Genomic DNA, 16,765 nt, shown 5'->3' on the forward strand with positions numbered 1-16,765 from the left:
GCACGAAGCCTGAGGCTTCTCGGATCCTTTCCCGACCAAACTCGGGTGATTTGGTGCTGCGTATTTTAATATTTTCCCCCTTTTGTGAAGTGGAACAAACACAACTTGGGCGCACCGCGGCGGCTCAGAGCCTGCCAGCCAGGCGGGCGACCGGAGCACCAATCAGCGCGCGCCTGCGCTCTATATATACGGCGGCCCGGCCCAAGCGTAGTTCCATCGGCGACTTGCCACTTGTACCCGAGTCCTAGATCTTCAGCACTCAGCATGTCGGAGACCGCTCCTGCCGCTCCCACCGCCGCGCCTCCTGCGGAGAAGACCCCGGTTAAGAAAAAGGCGGCCAAGAAGCCGGCCGGGGCGCGCCGGAAGGCGTCTGGGCCGCCGGTGTCCGAGCTCATCACGAAGGCTGTCGCCGCTTCCAAAGAGCGGAGCGGTGTGTCTCTGGCTGCGCTCAAGAAGGCGCTGGCGGCCGCGGGCTACGATGTGGAGAAGAATAATAGCCGCATCAAACTGGGTCTTAGGAGCCTGGTGAGTAAGGGCACTCTGGTGCAAACCAAGGGCACCGGTGCTTCCGGCTCCTTTAAGCTCAACAGGAAGGGGGCCACTGGGGAAGCCAAGCCCAAGGCTAAGAAGGCAGGTGCGACCAAGCCTAAGAAGGCTGCTGGGGCAGCTAAGAAGCCCAAGAAAGCCACGGGTGCGGCCACCCCGAAAAAAACCGCCAAGAAGACCCCGAAGAAGGCGAAGAAGCCAGCCGCAGCTACTGTGACCAAGAAAGTTGCCAAGAGTCCAAGGAAAGCTAAAGCTGCTAAACCCAAGAAGGCCGCCAAGAGCGCAGCGAAGGCAGTGAAGACCAAAGCCGCCAAGCCTAAGGTTGCCAAGCCCAAGAAGGCTGCACCCAAAAAGAAGTAGGTTGTTAATAATCGTCTGCTTCTAAAACCCAAAAAGGCTCTTTTCAGAGCCACTACTGATCTCAAAAAAAAAGACCTGTATCCTCCTTCCGTACTTGCTATTTCTGTATACCTATATTACTTTTCGCTATTTAATCTAGATCAAGGTTGCGCAGGAGTCGTTGCAGAAGGCTGCTCACGCTACCCTAAGATGGGCAGCGAGGGCTTGGGAGGGTGACTGCTGTGGGGTTGCAGGGCATAGAACCATCCCTGTGGGTTGCTCCTTGCTCTGCGGTGCTTTTGGTTAGTCTCCTGGTCAGCAATTACAAGCGCTGTCCGGAGACTTGCGTACTTGGGCTATCTGCCTGCCCCGCTCCACTCCTGTGAACAGCAAATACAACCACAAAGAAATCCAGCCAGTTTCTTAGTCTTAACGGGGTACTCCGATTAAGCTAAGAACTCATTCAAAAGTCCCGCCCTGCTCGCGGGTTGGCTCACTTCTCCAGCCTGTGATTTTCACCATGTATTTAATTGGATGGTGGCCGGCCTCCATCCTTAGTCTCCAATGTTTGTTTTCCTTCCGTTGGGTTAGCACTATTCGCTTGATACAGAAATGTATCTGGTATTTCGGACATTTTCCATGTTTCGAAAGTCAAGTTGCTGGCTCTCGGGGGCGTTGGTATCATCCGATCCTGGGAGGAGGGTGGGTGCAGACGCTCTTGCCTTGCATTCTTTTGTTAATTCCTGTGGGCTGTGGCAGCAAAGGAACATTTGAAAAACTACTACAGCGGTGGCAATGACTCTTCCACCCAGGGCAAGGCTGGACCAGGGATCTTTCTGTTCCTCGCATCGTGTAACTTTCAACAAATGTGTGATGGATTTGAGTGTATGAAAAACAACTTTTAGTCGGCCATTTTGTCCTGGCTGGCCAGTCAAGGATTCTCATTTTAGGTGGGCTTCAACATCTAAAAATCGAAGATGCTTTAAACGCACTTTTGTGCAATCCAAAATTTTCTACGCGAAGGAGAAAAAATATATTGGTAAAGTTTTGGAAATTGTGTGTGTATTGGGGGGGAGGTGATGTCTCTAATAAAGGGCTTTAGTTTTCATTAACAGCATTATATGTGGATTCTTTTATATTCATGGCATTTCTCCTGGGTAGAGAAAGTCCAGCATCCTATTTCTATTCTGGTGGGCAGAGAATTTCTCAAGGCAATTTCCAGGGTCAGGGGCTTCTGCAGACCTGCAGCTCAGTTCTTCAACCATTGGCACAAGGACGAATCTGTGAGTTGAGTTATTTCCTGCATTAGTGGTAGTGGCCATGGAGTGCATTCCTCGTCTTAGTCACTGTGTAGGAGAAACCAAGAGATCTAGTGGATAAAAAGAGTAGAATGGAGCCAAAGTGCATAGAAAAGCAGAGATGAGAGGTGTACAGAGAGTGCTGCAAGATCTGGGTTCCTGACATCTTCTGAGTTCCTGGTTCTTTGAGCCACCTGAACTCCTGCCACCGGGGCCTCTCCACTTAGCTCAGGTTGGGTCAAGTTGCAACAACCAGGAGACCTAATAAAGACACTCCAAATATAATCACAGATAGGGCTTATAGTAATAGCACCATGTACTTCTATGTTCCCTTTCTCCTTCAAATAATTTCAGTTCCACCCATTTGCTTGATTTTCACATCAGCTCTAAGAGGCAGGGAAGGAATCAACCTAAGCAAAGAGAGTCGATTCTCTAATTTTTCTTCAAACCTCTTGTGAATGCCCTTTGGGGTGTAAATTTATTGGGTTTATATACAGTTGATCCTATCATTGAATGTTTCCTGCAAATGTATTTGCATAGTTGAAACATGTCCTTTACTTTCAAGTAAAACATATTCCTCAAAAACAAATATAACCATTCTTTAGTAAGGCTGCAGGAAGAGTTCATTCACAGAGAGCTAAGTTATTGTTAAAAATCTCTAATTTTATCTAGTCTTTAGAGGGTCTTCAACAATGTTTCCTCAATTTTGTCCTTGTTCTTTAATTTTGTTCCATTCCCTCACAACTGTTCACATAGTTTACTGGCTTGGGTCTAATAAGACATTCATTCAATTCTAAAAATTGGCTAGTTTAATGAAAAGGTCTTTGTCACGATTTTGTTTAGTTTATAAAACCTATATTTTATTTTGACATTATTAATATTATTTTCAGTATTCACTTATTATTATAAAATAATACTGACAACAGCAATAATATACTCAAATAATTGGCCAAACATGGCTGATTAGCCAAAAATGGCAGTGAATACTGCATAAACTAAACTGCTGACTGATAATGAGGAAAATTCATGAAATGTTCATGTACGTTGGAAGTGCACACAGAAATTAAAGTTTCCTTGTAATGCATTATTGTAAAAAAATTTTTTTCTGTACATACATAGTGCTCTTATGGATGAAAAATTAAATATCCCATTACTTCCCCTAGGCAGTGCTCTAGATTTTATTTCTTCTAAGCCTGAGGGAGCTGTAAAAGGTAACTTTGTGGTTGAAATCCATGCCAGAGAGGAACAGGTCCAGTACAAGACGTGATTACATCATTAGAGAATTTCAGAAGGGAACAGGGATATAGGGCACAGTGGTAACAGCAATAGTGTTGACAGCTAGCATTTCTTGAGCACTAATTTACAAGGGTGCCAAGCACTATTGCTGAACACTCTTTATTTATTTTCAAACACATTCTTTTCACAGCACCTTGAGGTAGGTGCCATGATTACTGAGGCTTGGTCACATTAAGGACATAATGAGTTATGTGAGCCAGTATAATTATCCTCCATGTATGAGTGCTGTTCCTCACAAATATAATGAGCCACATAAGTAATCAAAAATTTTCTAGTAGCCACATTTTAAAAAAGTAAAAAAGCAAGTAAAATCTATTTTAATAATATTTTAACCCACTAAAATAAAAAGATTTCAACAAGTCATCTAAGGTAAAAATATTAAGGAGATTTTAAATTCTATTTTTCATACTAACTCTTTGAAATTTGGTATGTATTTTTACACTTAAGCTCATCTCAATTTGGACTAGCCATGTTTCAAGCGCTCAATAGCCACATATGGCTATTGGCTACCGTCTTGAACAATAAAGATCTATAGTAAACGCTGAAAGGAGCACACAAGAGTATACTTGCTCTGGAGTAGAATCTAGATGTTTCCAAGGAAATAATTATGCTGACCTGATCCTATAATTATGCTGACTCTATCTCAGAGTCCTGAGTCATCCGAGACCAGTGTTTCGCAACAGGGCACTCTGCTGAGGTGTGGTATAACAGAGTGGTAGGAGGGCAAGGAAGGCCATGTGTAATTTGGAAAAGCATTGCCTGTGCTGAGAAGCAGATTTACCCTGAAGTTAATGAAACTCAAGTGTCAGACCCTGTACTTCCAAGATCCTGGGAGGGGCCCCGGGGAGTATAATATGTTCACTTGCCCTCATTTTAAAAAATACTTTTGGGCTTCCCTGGTGGCGCAGTGGTTGAGAGTCTGCCTGCCGAGGTAGGGGACACGGGGTCGTGCCCCGGTCCGGGAAGATCCCACATGCCGCGGAGCGGCTGGGCCCGTGAGCTATGGCCGCTGAGCCTGTGCGTCCGGAGCCTGTGCTCCGCAATGGGAGAGGCCACAACAGTGAGAGGCCTGCGTACCGCAAAAATAAATAAATAAATACTTTTTTAAAAATTGTAATGTTGACAGATTTTAATCACAGCTGGTAAAAACCATTTATTTCCATTCAATCTTCTCTTCTTTTACAATTCACCTTTTGTCTGATTATGCTGGGATGTTGATGAGAATATTTGGGACTTGAGAAAATTTACTTGCATCTATATTTTGTTTGGGGTTAATGACATATAAAGTGATGTGCAGATGTGCTCATATATATTGATAGTTCAGTTGTTGCTAGCCAGTCTGATCTAAGAATGGCTTCAAGGAATACTCCTACTGCCCACTGATAAACTCACCTGGATTAATGGCAAGAAAATATGGGACTAGATGTCATATATCCATGTACCCAGCACTGGGAGTGAATGCATAGGGGAGAATTGAGATTTGAAATGTATAGAGCCAGAAGCTAGTCTGTGAAGAATTCTTCCAAATTTTACAATTCACATATGAAAGAAGTTTGACAGAGGATTTTCCAAATTTGAAAACGATCCTAAAAACTTGACATCACCTACAGTGCTTTGAAGCTGAAATTCTTCTAAGTTATCAAGGGACTAAAACAAATTGTGATCAACCACCCTAGAGGGAATACTGAATTCTCTTCCCACTGTCTACACTCTATAGAAAATATTACTAAACAATTTTCCTTTAAAGAGGGAATCAGTGTATGCTGTCAAAAATATAGGAAAATAAAGCATTGCAGTGTGTATTCAACTTAATAAAATGTGCTATTTTTCTGAATTTTGTGATAGCTATGGTTTTGTCTTTTTGTAAAATTGGAATTTGTTAATTTATTTTCTCATTATAAATATTCAGTATCTAATTTGTAATTTTGTTTGTAGTTTTAAGTCACCGCGTTGTGTAAGCGTTAAGCCTCAGAAAACCATCTGCTCCTTCAGTTACATTGTACATCAATATGTGGAAATTTGTTTTTAAATTAACATTTAAGTAAATGTTCTTTGTATTAAAAGGGGGCATGGGTAAAAAAAAAAAAGCTCTACAGTTGGTACCCTTCAGTATCTCAAACCCCCTTGATTTTAAGATGCATAGGCAAGTCTTAAGGTTACATAAATTTAGTGGATCTCTGCTGGTGAGTACTGAGGTCAGTTCCTATTGCCTGAGCTACAATTCCATTTTAGGTAGACCAATTGACCTGAAGACAGCATTTTAATTATGAGATAATTCCCTGAATAACTCTAACCCGAATAAAGGCTTACTTTGGATTTTATGAATACTAAATTCCCTTACTTGAATTTTTACTATACGCTTTCCACCATTAGTGACTTCTAACACCTCAGCAATCATGTCACAACCGCCTTTAAGTAAAATTGTGGGTGGCTCTTAAAAGAGCCTTTTTTCAATTAGGAAGATAACTTTCTTTATGCTCTCTCCCCGCGGATGCGGCGGGCAAGCTGGATGTCCTTGGGCATGATGGTGACGCGCTTGGCGTGGATAGCACACAGGTTGGTGTCCTCGAAGAGCCCCACCAGGTAGGCCTCGCACGCCTCCTGCAGCGCCATCACGGCCGAGCTCTGGAAGCGAAGGTCGGTCTTGAAGTCCTGCGCGATCTCGCGCACCAGGCGCTGGAACGGCAGCTTGCGGATCAGCAGCTCCGTGGACTTCTGGTAGCGGCGGATCTCGCGCAGGGCCACCGTGCCGGGCCGGTAGCGATGCGGCTTCTTCACGCCGCCCGTGGCCGGCGCGCTCTTGCGGGCCGCCTTGGTGGCCAGCTGTTTGCGCGGGGCCTTGCCGCCGGTGGACTTGCGAGCGGTTTGCTTAGTGCGAGCCATGACAAGTGACCACACACCCACTGTCCTGTTGCAGTCTTAGTCAGTTGTCTTTAAATATAGTTAGAAGCATCCTGATTGGTCTTGTAGTTTTTCAAAAGTACCGCGCGATAAAACCATTGGCTGAAACGTGACCGGGAAGGAGAAGTAATTACTAAAGAATCTGATTGGATGAATTCCTTTACCACCCATTCCCGGTGCCTTTTTTTGCCTCTGGGATCTGAAGGAATTTTCATACGTTCTATTTCATCCTGCCGCCAACTACAGCGTGCATAACGAGACATTTAAGGACCATGTTAACTTCCGATTCAGTTGATGAGTTCCCCTGATATTCTCAATATTCTCAGCGTGTCAATATTGACACGCTCGCCGGTTGTCAATACAGCTGGTCCACACACTAAACTGAGTACAATTGTTTTTTCTCCCCCAGACAGCTGGGGTAGGTTTAAATAAATCTCGAACCGCCAGGACTGCCACTTTCTCTGGTCATCACAGCTCCCCTAACCCTGAGTTTTTCTTTTGTGAAACTACATGGCAGTGTCACTGAGTGGATGATTCAAAAAATCACATGTAAAGACCGATTTGATGACAGATACACACTGGACTGCAGCCAAACTTTCGTCAGAAAAAAATAGATTTTTCTTAACTTTACAACTTTGAAAGCCCGAACAGGTTTATTACTGGCAAAAGGAAAATTTCTTTGCTTTTTGTTATTCTCAAGCCCGAGCGATGCTTCTGCCTCCTCTTTAGAAACGTTTTTGTTGACTACAGAAGTTTCACCCGGTATGCACTAAAATAATTCTTGTGGGAAGTCCAATTTCCCTGGAAGTCAGTGTTTTGACGTCACTCTGTCTTTAAAAAAACAGAGATAGATACCTGGCTACCAGCTTTTTTAATAAAAATGTAGATGGCTCTGAAAAGAGCCTCTAGACAGTTTATAAAAAAGAATTTCGTATTTTGTCTAGGCTTTACTTGCCCTCGGTCTTGCAGTGGCTCTCAGTCTTCTTGGGCAGCAGCACAGCCTGGATGTTGGGCAGGACGCCGCCCTGAGCGATGGTGACTTTACCGAGCAGCTTGTTGAGCTCCTCCTCATTATAGATGGTCAGCTGCAGGTGGCGCGGAATTACCCGCGTCTTGTTGTCGCGGGTCGGGCTGCCCGCCAGCTCCAAAATCTCGCCCATCAGGTACACGGGGGCCCCGACACCGACCCGTTTGGAGTAGTTGCCCTTACGGAGCAACCAGTGTACGCGGCCTACTGGGAACTGCAAACCAGCTGGGGAAGATCGAGTTTTAGCTTTTGCTCGAATCTTGCCTACTTATTCACCACGTCCAGACGTAATTACCTTATACAATTTAACAACAAACATTGTGAGCAAAAGGAGAAAACGCTGGATGACATATGAACAAATCATTTTACAGACAGTACAGGGATGCCCCAGTAAGCTATCCGATTGGTCAAAAGTATGCTGCTTTTCTATCCAATAGAAAAACAAATTGTGTATCCCTTATTTGCATAAAATACGTCCCTCCCGCCCTTTGTGAACCAGTTCTGCTCTATCCAATCAAAAGTGAGAACTCTTGATTGCTCATTTGCATTGAATGACTATAAATAAATGGGTTCTGAACTCCTCTCATTACTAATTTTAGTTGTGGAGGTGGATTGAGGTTTACTACAGCTCTTCGGAAGAACTATGCCAGAGCCATCTAAATCTGCTCCAGCCCCTAAAAAGGGTTCTAAGAAGACCATCACTAAGACGCAGAAGAAAGACGGGAAGAAACGCAAGCGTAGTCGTAAAGAGAGCTATTCCATTTACGTATACAAAGTTTTGAAGCAGGTCCACCCAGACACCGGCATCTCATCCAAGGCCATGGGTATCATGAACTCGTTCGTCAACGATATCTTTGAGCGCATCGCGGGTGAGGCGTCGCGCTTGGCGCATTACAACAAGCGCTCCACGATCACATCTAGGGAGATCCAGACGGCTGTGCGCCTACTGCTCCCTGGGGAGCTGGCCAAGCATGCTGTTTCCGAGGGTACCAAGGCCGTTACCAAGTACACCAGTTCCAAGTAAGTGCTTGTATAGGCACTCAATCCAAAGGCTCTTTTCAGAGCCACCCACTTTGTCGAAGAAGAGCTGAAACTTCTGTTTTTTTGATGATGAGTGCAATTCTCTACTGGTTATATTTACTTTCAGTTGTTTTTTCCCGTGGTGTTGATAGTTGAAGCAATTTTGGAGCCAGAGCCCCAAGCGACTTGGAAGGTTTATCGGCTTTAAAACACATGAATTACTGTGTCGCATTACCCAAAAATCTCATCTTTTCCCCAAGGATTAAACTTCCAGATGCTTATTAAGCTGTTGGAAGTGTTCACTCCTTTCTACAAAGCCTCCTGAAATTTCTAATGGTGATGGGAATGTCCCTCCTTGGTAAGGAAGCGGTTAGGGGATTTCAGAGAGTAGAGACCCTGAGGAGATGGTTATCCAGGCTGTCTTTTCAGGGGTGGGGGCGGGGGGTGAGGGGCGGGGGGCGAGGGGGAGGGGTGGGGGCGAGGGGGAGGGGGACGGGGAACGGGGAGGAGGGGTAAGGGGGGCGAGGGGGAGTTGTGGGGGAGCGGGGGAGCGGGGTGGAGGTGTGAGGGGGGAGGGGATGTGGGGGAGCGGGAGGAGGAGAGGAGGGGTCCCTACGGAACAAAGGGCAGGTAGTGGCATTTTCTCCGGGAGCCTGAACTCCCCTGGGATTGTAGAAACAGTAAGCAAAATTGCTTATTGTTCCTTTAACAAGCTGTGGGCCCTTCTATAGGGTACTACCTCAAGCTCTCTTCAAACGGTTGAAGTGAGATTTTCTAATTTCGCATCAGAGTTGTTTACTGATGGCAACAGCTAATCTAAAGCCGTTGCAATTTTTCTTTCATTTCTGAAATCTGGGCTCCCGTTTCTTGGATCATTTACCGTTCAGGGATGCCACTAGAAGAGCTTGAAAGGGTGGCACTCCAGCTCGAGGAGGGACAAAGGATTTGAATTTCCCGCCCTCCCCATCTGGTGTCACCTCGTCGCAGACCGGGAGGGCCCCAGTTGGAGAGGAAAATGTGCAGATTTTTCTTGGAAACCTTTTTCAAAGAACCCGCGACTCCAAAAATAATCCCGATAGGAAGGGCCTTGATTGAGGAAAAGGAGTCAGTTGGGCCTGGGCTAGGCCTGGGGCTGGGGGAGGGGAAAAAGAGCCGGGAAAAGGGGCAGCAGTTGACTGCCTATTAAAAAGGTGGGGACAGTCTTTTCCTTTGGTCTATGAGCACCGTATGTAGGCGACATACAACAGTGTGTCTGGATGAAGAAGTAAAACTTGAAGTAGAATTTCTGAAAAAGGACCACTTTTAAAAGAAAATTTAAATTTAAATGATCTTTTCCCAGCTCCCACACAAATCAGCTGACCGCTATATGAGAAGCATTTCTTATCTAAGATTACACAAAACATAGTTGTGAAAGAGAAGCTTGTCTTAGAAGTTGAAATTTTTGTTTTTGAGATTATAACTACCCCCCACCACCCCCGTAAAAAAAAATTGTTGAATTCAAGCTGCAGTTTAAGAATAACTCCCTGGAGGGGTGAGATCTGGGAAATAATATCTCAGCCTCTTCAAAATGATCTCCTGAGGTAAGAATTATTTTTTCCCCATCTTGTCTTTCATAATATTTGCCTACTTGCTTGCTTCTTTCTTCTCTCCTCTCTCCCGCTTCTTCCTAATAGTTGATATTTTACCTAAAACTATACCCTTAAATAAGAAGCCCAAACCAAAACCTGGGTCCCCTAACTCAAGGCTAGGCCCTTTTGACCTCTATACTGATACCTGGCTGATCTTTAACAAGCAAAAAGGAAATTAAAAATCAGATTCCTGGACTCAGGGCTAGACTCCAAAACTATGTGGGGAGTTGTGAGAAGCCAGAAAAAAAATTCATACATCTCCCCAGCTGATTCTGATGAGGCACCAACTTTGCTCATTTAAGTGTTTTTATGATGGCTGGTTTAGAATCCTAGTTGGAGAATTCTAACATATGTGTCTCTTGGTCTTAATATATGTTGATTATCTTTATTCACTCAAATGGAGACTTCGGTATGACAGTGATCTTTTTTTAAAATAAACTTATCCTGGGCATTTTGGGTATTGTTATGAGACTCTAGATTTATTTAAATTTATGGTTTTAAGAGACCCCCCCCCCCTTCCCAGCCCCCTTCCCGCCTGGGGTAGAAGGAGGGGCACTGCCTCATTGTCAGGTGGGCATGGCATCCAAGTTTCTTGCTCAGCCTGTTTGACATTGACAGGGAAGAGGTGCCTCGTTATTGCTGGGTAGGGGGTGGAAGTCCAGGATCCCCATGTGGCCTCTGTAGGAGGGGGAACAATTTTCTTCGGTTGGTCTAATAATTAAACTGATATGGCAGTGATGGGTTTCAGGGCAGGCCTTCCCAAGATGTGCCACTTTGGCATGCAGAGAATTTAGAGCTGAAAGCAATCAAGGCCCAAAAGATACAAGAAGATCCTCTGACCTTACCCCTAAATGCCTAAAAGAAGTTTAGATAGAGAACCTGTTCCAGGAAGGAAGCTCTCACCCTAGATAACTAGGTGTGAACGAGGTGTGCAGACAGGGGGGAACCTAGCAAAGACTGTTCATTAAATTTTTTTTTCTGGGTGCCATTGTTTCTGTTTGGCCCAGCAAACATTTGTTCACAAAACATTTTATTTTTTTCATCTTCCTGTGAACTGCCTTCCTACCCTTTGAAGTCCCAAGCCCCTAACCTCTTCTCTCAGATGGCATAACAAGCCTCAACTGCCTAACTTGTCCTTGGGTCTCATTTTTCTTATTGTGTCCGACCCACAAATGAAATGAAATTTAATTTTTTCCTGTTAATTTGTCTCATGTCAATTTAATTCTTAGACCAGCCAGAAGAACCTAGAAGGGTAGAGGAAAATTTTTTCCTGCCCAGCGACCCCAAGGGCACACCATGTCATCACCTAGAACACTCTGGCACTATTTATTTATGTTGAATAAATGCTAAATGTACATCTCTTTCGAGTTCTGTTGACCCTTCTAATTCACAGTGATTACTCTTCTCCATGTGCTCTTATAATATTTATTGCTTAAAACCTTCAGTTTTGGATGCAAAAAAATGCTGTACTATTTAAACTTCAGGTATACAACCCCCCAGTTCCCTGCCCCCTGCCCTTTTCAAAAGAGAGTATGAAGTCTTCAAGGCAGCATCTGAGATACCTTTTTACATCTCCATCACAGGTTTTGAAACATTTCAGACACTGAGCCAGTGTTGATGTATATTGCTGTTGTCCATGGTGAAGATAATAATAAATAATAAAAAAGGAAGTGAATATTGTTAAGAGAAAACGTCATAGGAGTCAAAAGACTTGAGAGAAGGTAAAAAAGAAACAGGAAGTGAGCATCTTTACTCTCCTGCTTCGTTGCCTGGATCGAAATATAGTTCTCTGACCGAGTTGGTTTAGAAGTAATTTTCTCACACCCAGGCTCTTGTTCCTTTTACCATCCTGTTAGTTAGAAGACTTTTAGGCTGGAGTCCTCAAAAATACCTGAAATAGTAATCCGCCTCCATCTGGGCCCCATCTATTTCTATTTCATGGACCATTAAAAGAAAAAACAGCAAGATCTCCCTCGGTAATTTCTCTTAATTTTATGTTCCTCAACATGAGAGCTTAAGACCAAACACTCTGTAATAATATTAATATAGTGTTTTATAGTAATATACTGTAATCTCATTTTGAGTATTTATGTGCTGTGGGGTGTTTGTTCTCTCATTTCTTAGGAGTCCTTATGTGCTGCAAAATTTTCACTCTAACTGCAAGAAGTTCAGTGCGATATGGAGAATGATGGAGTTTTCTAAAGTAATTAGAATCCTGTGTGTGGTAGCCAAGTGAAAAAAGAGGGAGGGTAGGAAGGTTGAGAGTGTCACCGGGAACTACGACAAAGTTTTTCAGCCAGGATTTTGTTGTCCTTGGTCCCATTAACCTTGGCAAAGGCAAACAAGCTGGGTCTCTCAGTTTCGCAATCTCTAAAATGAGGACAGTACTCACTCTACATACCTCCCAGGTGATCCTGGAATGCCTCATAGGTAAGCTATGAATGAAACGGAAGACTTGCTGGATCTTCCAATTCTTGCCTTCAGTTTTCATTGTTCAGATAGTTTAAGACTTGGGCCAGGACAAAAAATTATTTGTTTCCTCTTCTCCCTCTTTCCTGTCAAAAGAGTTAAAGAGTTAGAAGAGTTAGAGTAACACTGGGCATAGAAGTAACTCCCTTTTAAATATTATGTTTCGAAATTGTTCTGCGTTTATTCCTTTCCAAAAATCATGAGTCACAATTTCAATAGCAAAAAGTCAGAACAATAAGAAGAATCACTCCTGCTTCTGATTGCATTTAGAACAGTGCTTTGAAAAAAACCAAATAAACTCCATTATCAACAGTATTGAAAGCCCACCAGACTGTATGAAATTGGATCAAAGAGAAAACTCACACTAGACGGAAGCCTTGTATGCAAATGAAGGATGCAGGTTCTGATTTCCCATTGGTTCTTAATAGTAGCCAATGGGAGACTAGCACAAGCCTACCTCTGGTTAGTATAAATATTGCTCTCGCCGCTGTTTTATTTATTGTTTGCTATTTATTTTGAAGGTTTTTAAGTTGTGGTCTATTCGTTATGTCTGGTCGTGGTAAACAGAGCGGCAAGGCTCGTGCTAAGGCTAAGACCCGCTCCTCGCGAGCTGGGCTCCAGTTCCCCGTAGGCCGGGTGCACCGCCTGCTCCGCAAGGGTAACTACTCCGAGCGTGTCGGTGCCGGGGCGCCGGTGTACCTGGCGGCGGTGCTGGAGTACCTGACGGCCGAGATCCTGGAACTGGCGGGCAATGCGGCCCGCGACAACAAGAAGACGCGCATCATTCCGCGCCACCTGCAGCTGGCCATTCGCAACGACGAGGAGCTTAACAAGTTGTTGGGGCGCGTGACCATCGCTCAGGGCGGCGTCCTGCCCAACATCCAGGCGGTACTGCTCCCCAAGAAGACTGAGAGCCACCACAAGGCCAAGGGCAAGTAAAGTGTTTATTATTTTCTTGCACGGCATTTTTGTTTTCCATTATCCAAAAAAAAAAAAGGCAACTTACAAAGGCTCTTCTCAGAGCCACCCACCTTTTTCGTTTAAAGAGCTTGTTATGCTTTTCAGTTTTGCCCATATGAGGGTTGTGACATCAGGCGAAAAATCACAGCTAATAAGTGAGTGTCCCTAGGGAAATCAGTAAGAATATGTGCGAAATGACTAGCTTTAGAAGAAAGCCACACCAGTTTAAACTGACCGGATTAACTACAGGTGAATCAGTTTATAGTCAAACTACTTTCCTCCTTGTTCCAGCAGTGACTTTTGGAAAGTTTTTGCACTGGAGTGAGGAAAGTATACTCACTTTCAGTGTAGTGAAAAGCGCTGTATTCTTCAAAGTTAACCTTCAACATTTTTTGTTGACTTGAACACCCAAAACCTCTGCATCTATTCAACTTTATAAAAATATTACACATTTCCTGAAGGGATTGAGTAAATTACAGATCCTTGGTACTTCGCGCTCGTGTCAGAAACATCTTCCTGACTCCACAATGTTTGTGCCAGACTCAAGAAAATCTGAGTATCATTTTAGATGCAGCCCATCTAATTTTTCTAAGCACTTCCAAAATATCTGGTGATTATACTTTTAAAAAAAGAAAAGTGAGGGCTTCCCTGGTGGCGCAGTGGTTGAGTCCGCCTGCCAATGCAGGGGACACGGGTTCGTGCCCCGGTCCGGGAAGACCCCATATGCCGCGGATGCGGCTGGGCCCGTGAGCCATGGCCGCTGAGCCTGCGCGTCCGGAGCCTGTGCTCCGCAACGGGAGAAGCCACAAGAGTGAGAGGCCCGAGTACCGAAAAAAAAAAAAAAAAAAAAACCCACAAAAAAAATCAATCCATTGGTGGTGCCCGCGTTGCTTTGTGTAATTTTGCTGTACGTTTTAGAAGCGAAAGCGTAAATAAAATGACGTCAGGGTGTCGGAGTCCCTATAGTTAAACGGCAGGGTTTAGGATTCAGGGCGTCGGAGTCGCTATAGTTAAACGGCAGGGTTTAGGATTCACCCACCAACCCGAAAGCAGCTCTTAATTCTTCCGGGCCAGGCACAGAAATGGACCAATCCGAGGAGGGCGCGGGTAGTTTTGAATGTTCTTGGGTCCAATAGCTGGTGGCCTGGCTGTATAAAAGAAGGGCGGCTGAGTGCTTTCCACTGGTATTTGGGCGAACGCTTATCGTGAGGCTTTGTCATGGCTCGTACTAAGCAGACCGCTCGCAAGTCCACCGGCGGCAAGGCCCCGCGCAAACAGTTGGCCACCAAGGCGGCTCGCAAGAGCGCGCCGGCTACGGGCGGCGTGAAGAAGCCGCATCGCTACCGGCCCGGCACGGTGGCCCTGCGCGAGATCCGCCGCTACCAGAAGTCCACGGAGCTGCTGATCCGCAAGCTGCCGTTCCAGCGCCTGGTGCGCGAGATCGCGCAGGACTTCAAGACCGACCTTCGCTTCCAGAGCTCGGCCGTGATGGCGCTGCAGGAGGCGTGCGAGGCCTACCTGGTGGGGCTTTTCGAGGACACTAACCTGTGTGCCATCCACGCCAAACGCGTCACCATCATGCCCAAGGACATCCAGCTTGCCCGTCGCATCCGTGGTGAAAGGGCGTAAACTTCTTTTTCCATTAAGTGCCAATCTTAAACCCAAAGGCTCTTTTCAGAGCCACCTACAACTTCATTTTGAAGAGCTGTACCGTAGGCAAGTAAAATTCTCCCCTTAACGAGGGTGGGTTAGGGTAGAATTCTTCCCGTCCCAACCCCTTCCGCCACAGCCAAACATTCCTGGAGTTGTAAGTGTGAGGCGAGGGTCTAACCACATTTCCTTAACAGGTAGCCATCCAGGCATAGTTTATCAAACATTATTTAATTATGACCCTGCTTGTAAATAGTCCAGTTGATTGCATTGCTTTATCTCACATTGCTTTTGTCTCTTCTAGGGCTATGTACCATGGTATGTATGCTATGCTGTACAATTTTTTCACAATTCTTTGCTGTAGTTGTTACTCAAATATAGGACTTTAGCCACTTGACTCTGATCTTTTACGTTTTTTCAGTTTGGGGATTCAGTACTGGGTGAATAGTGACACATGGGATAGTGACCAAATGTGAGAAGAAAAATAACCTTTTTATTGTGTAGCTTTTACACTATATTTTACAAACTATAAAACAATACAGAATGCTGAAAGTCATGACAGCCACCAATTCCGAAGGCTTTGCTTCAGTTTTTTCCATACCTTATTCCTAGTAGTCTCTGCCTACCTCTGAGATGAAAATTGATTCACCTTGCTAAAATGATTTGCCCAACTCCCACCTACAACAAGACTCAAAATACACAGAAGAGTAATGTGTGTTGTGTTGTTCACTTGGATTTATTTACATTTCAGGGTTTCAATAAAAACTTTTGGTTTACAAAATAATTATTTTTTTTAATGACAAAAGATATTTCTCTCTGTGTATATTGTTTTATTTTAACATTTTATTTTTTTCCAGACTGGTATAAGCCTCTGCCTGGCACAGACCTTTGTTACCCATATAAGGGGTCTGTCAGAGGAACCAATGCCCTTGGCTTAAACCAAGGTGATTTTCCCCTCAGCTCTTGGCCCCTGCTGAAGCCCAGGTATCTTGATTTTTCTTGTTTATTGCTGTGCTGGCTCTTATGGTACACTGTTTGACTTTTTCCTTTAATATTTTATGTATCTTGGGGAAAAAGTGTTTTATGTACAGGGCCTGATAGGATAGCTTTTAAAAAGTAAAAGTGCCCATTGCTGTCTGAGGATCAGATAGGCAGGGGACAATGGCTGGGACTGGCTGATCCTTCCCCTCCCCAGCCAAGGAACATGGATATGGCTTTAAGTCTTCATTTACTTGAGCCCCTCAACAGAATAACTGTGCAGTATCTAGGAAAAAAAGGTTAACACAGTCTTACAATTCATAACCTTGTTAATTTTTCTAGGGTATACTCTGCAAGCTGGCAGCATTTGGATGCTAGCTTACCCGGGTTCATATCCCAGCTTTACTACTTAATGTGTCATCTTAAATCAATTTCTCCATCATCAGAAAAATGGGGGTAACACTACCCACTTCGTAGGGTTGTTATTAGAATAATATGCATCAAGTTTGGGACACAATAGCATTATATAAATGCTATTAATTTTCCTGAACTGTGTATCATTTTCTCTCATACTCTAGGATTTTTCGAAATTTGAAATAAAGACAAAATTTAGCCTCTAAATTTCCTTTTTATTTGGCATTAGTTACTTGCGT

The 16,765-nt window shown here is 44.2% G+C and overlaps 5 protein-coding genes and 1 pseudogene across 6 annotated transcripts; 4 read left to right on the forward strand and 2 right to left on the reverse strand.

Moving 5' to 3' along the window:
- The first annotated feature begins 228 nt into the window (after positions 1–228).
- H1-2 (H1.2 linker histone, cluster member) lies at positions 229–1,993 on the forward strand. Its single transcript, XM_082637642.1, has one exon. It carries the CDS (start codon positions 265–267, stop codon positions 904–906), a length of 642 nt encoding a protein of 213 aa, XP_082493768.1. The 5' UTR covers positions 229–264; the 3' UTR covers positions 907–1,993.
- Positions 1,994–5,951: 3,958 nt separating this feature from the next.
- Positions 5,952–6,362, reverse strand: H3C3 (H3 clustered histone 3; the record flags this gene model as incomplete). Its single annotated transcript, XM_082639125.1, has 1 exon — positions 5,952–6,362. The coding sequence occupies one exon, from the start codon at positions 6,360–6,362 to the stop codon at positions 5,952–5,954; it is 411 nt and encodes a 136-aa protein (XP_082495251.1).
- Positions 6,363–7,327: 965 nt separating this feature from the next.
- Positions 7,328–7,726, reverse strand: LOC309813819 (histone H2A type 1-D-like; annotated as a pseudogene). Its single transcript has one exon. The product of its transcript is annotated as a histone H2A type 1-D-like (transcript).
- Positions 7,727–8,019: 293 nt separating this feature from the next.
- LOC309814041 (histone H2B type 1-B-like) lies at positions 8,020–8,452 on the forward strand. Its single transcript, XM_082639371.1, has one exon. It carries the CDS (start codon positions 8,051–8,053, stop codon positions 8,429–8,431), a length of 381 nt encoding a protein of 126 aa, XP_082495497.1. The 5' UTR covers positions 8,020–8,050; the 3' UTR covers positions 8,432–8,452.
- A 4,598-nt stretch (positions 8,453–13,050) lies between these two features.
- On the forward strand, positions 13,051–13,463 carry LOC309813440 (histone H2A type 1-B-like; the record flags this gene model as incomplete). The annotated part of the gene is made up of 1 exon (XM_082638303.1): positions 13,051–13,463. The coding sequence occupies exon 1, from the start codon at positions 13,071–13,073 to the stop codon at positions 13,461–13,463; it is 393 nt and encodes a 130-aa protein (XP_082494429.1). The 5' UTR covers positions 13,051–13,070.
- A 463-nt stretch (positions 13,464–13,926) lies between these two features.
- H3C2 (H3 clustered histone 2) lies at positions 13,927–15,163 on the forward strand. Its single transcript, XM_082638543.1, has one exon. It carries the CDS (start codon positions 14,703–14,705, stop codon positions 15,111–15,113), a length of 411 nt encoding a protein of 136 aa, XP_082494669.1. The 5' UTR covers positions 13,927–14,702; the 3' UTR covers positions 15,114–15,163.
- The last annotated feature ends 1,602 nt before the right edge of the window (positions 15,164–16,765 follow it).

The sequence above is a fragment of the Mesoplodon mirus genome (genome assembly GCF_964341445.2).
Source record: "Mesoplodon mirus genome assembly, chromosome: 12".
Taxonomy (NCBI): Eukaryota; Metazoa; Chordata; class Mammalia; order Artiodactyla; family Ziphiidae; genus Mesoplodon; species Mesoplodon mirus.

Excerpts from the sequence above, each read along its gene's own strand:
- H1-2 (XM_082637642.1), top strand. The coding sequence starts at position 265 with ATGTCGGAGACCGCTCCTGCCGCTCCCACCGCCGCGCCTCCTGCGGAG.
- LOC309814041 (XM_082639371.1), top strand. The coding sequence starts at position 8,051 with ATGCCAGAGCCATCTAAATCTGCTCCAGCCCCTAAAAAGGGTTCTAAG.
- H3C2 (XM_082638543.1), top strand. The coding sequence starts at position 14,703 with ATGGCTCGTACTAAGCAGACCGCTCGCAAGTCCACCGGCGGCAAGGCC.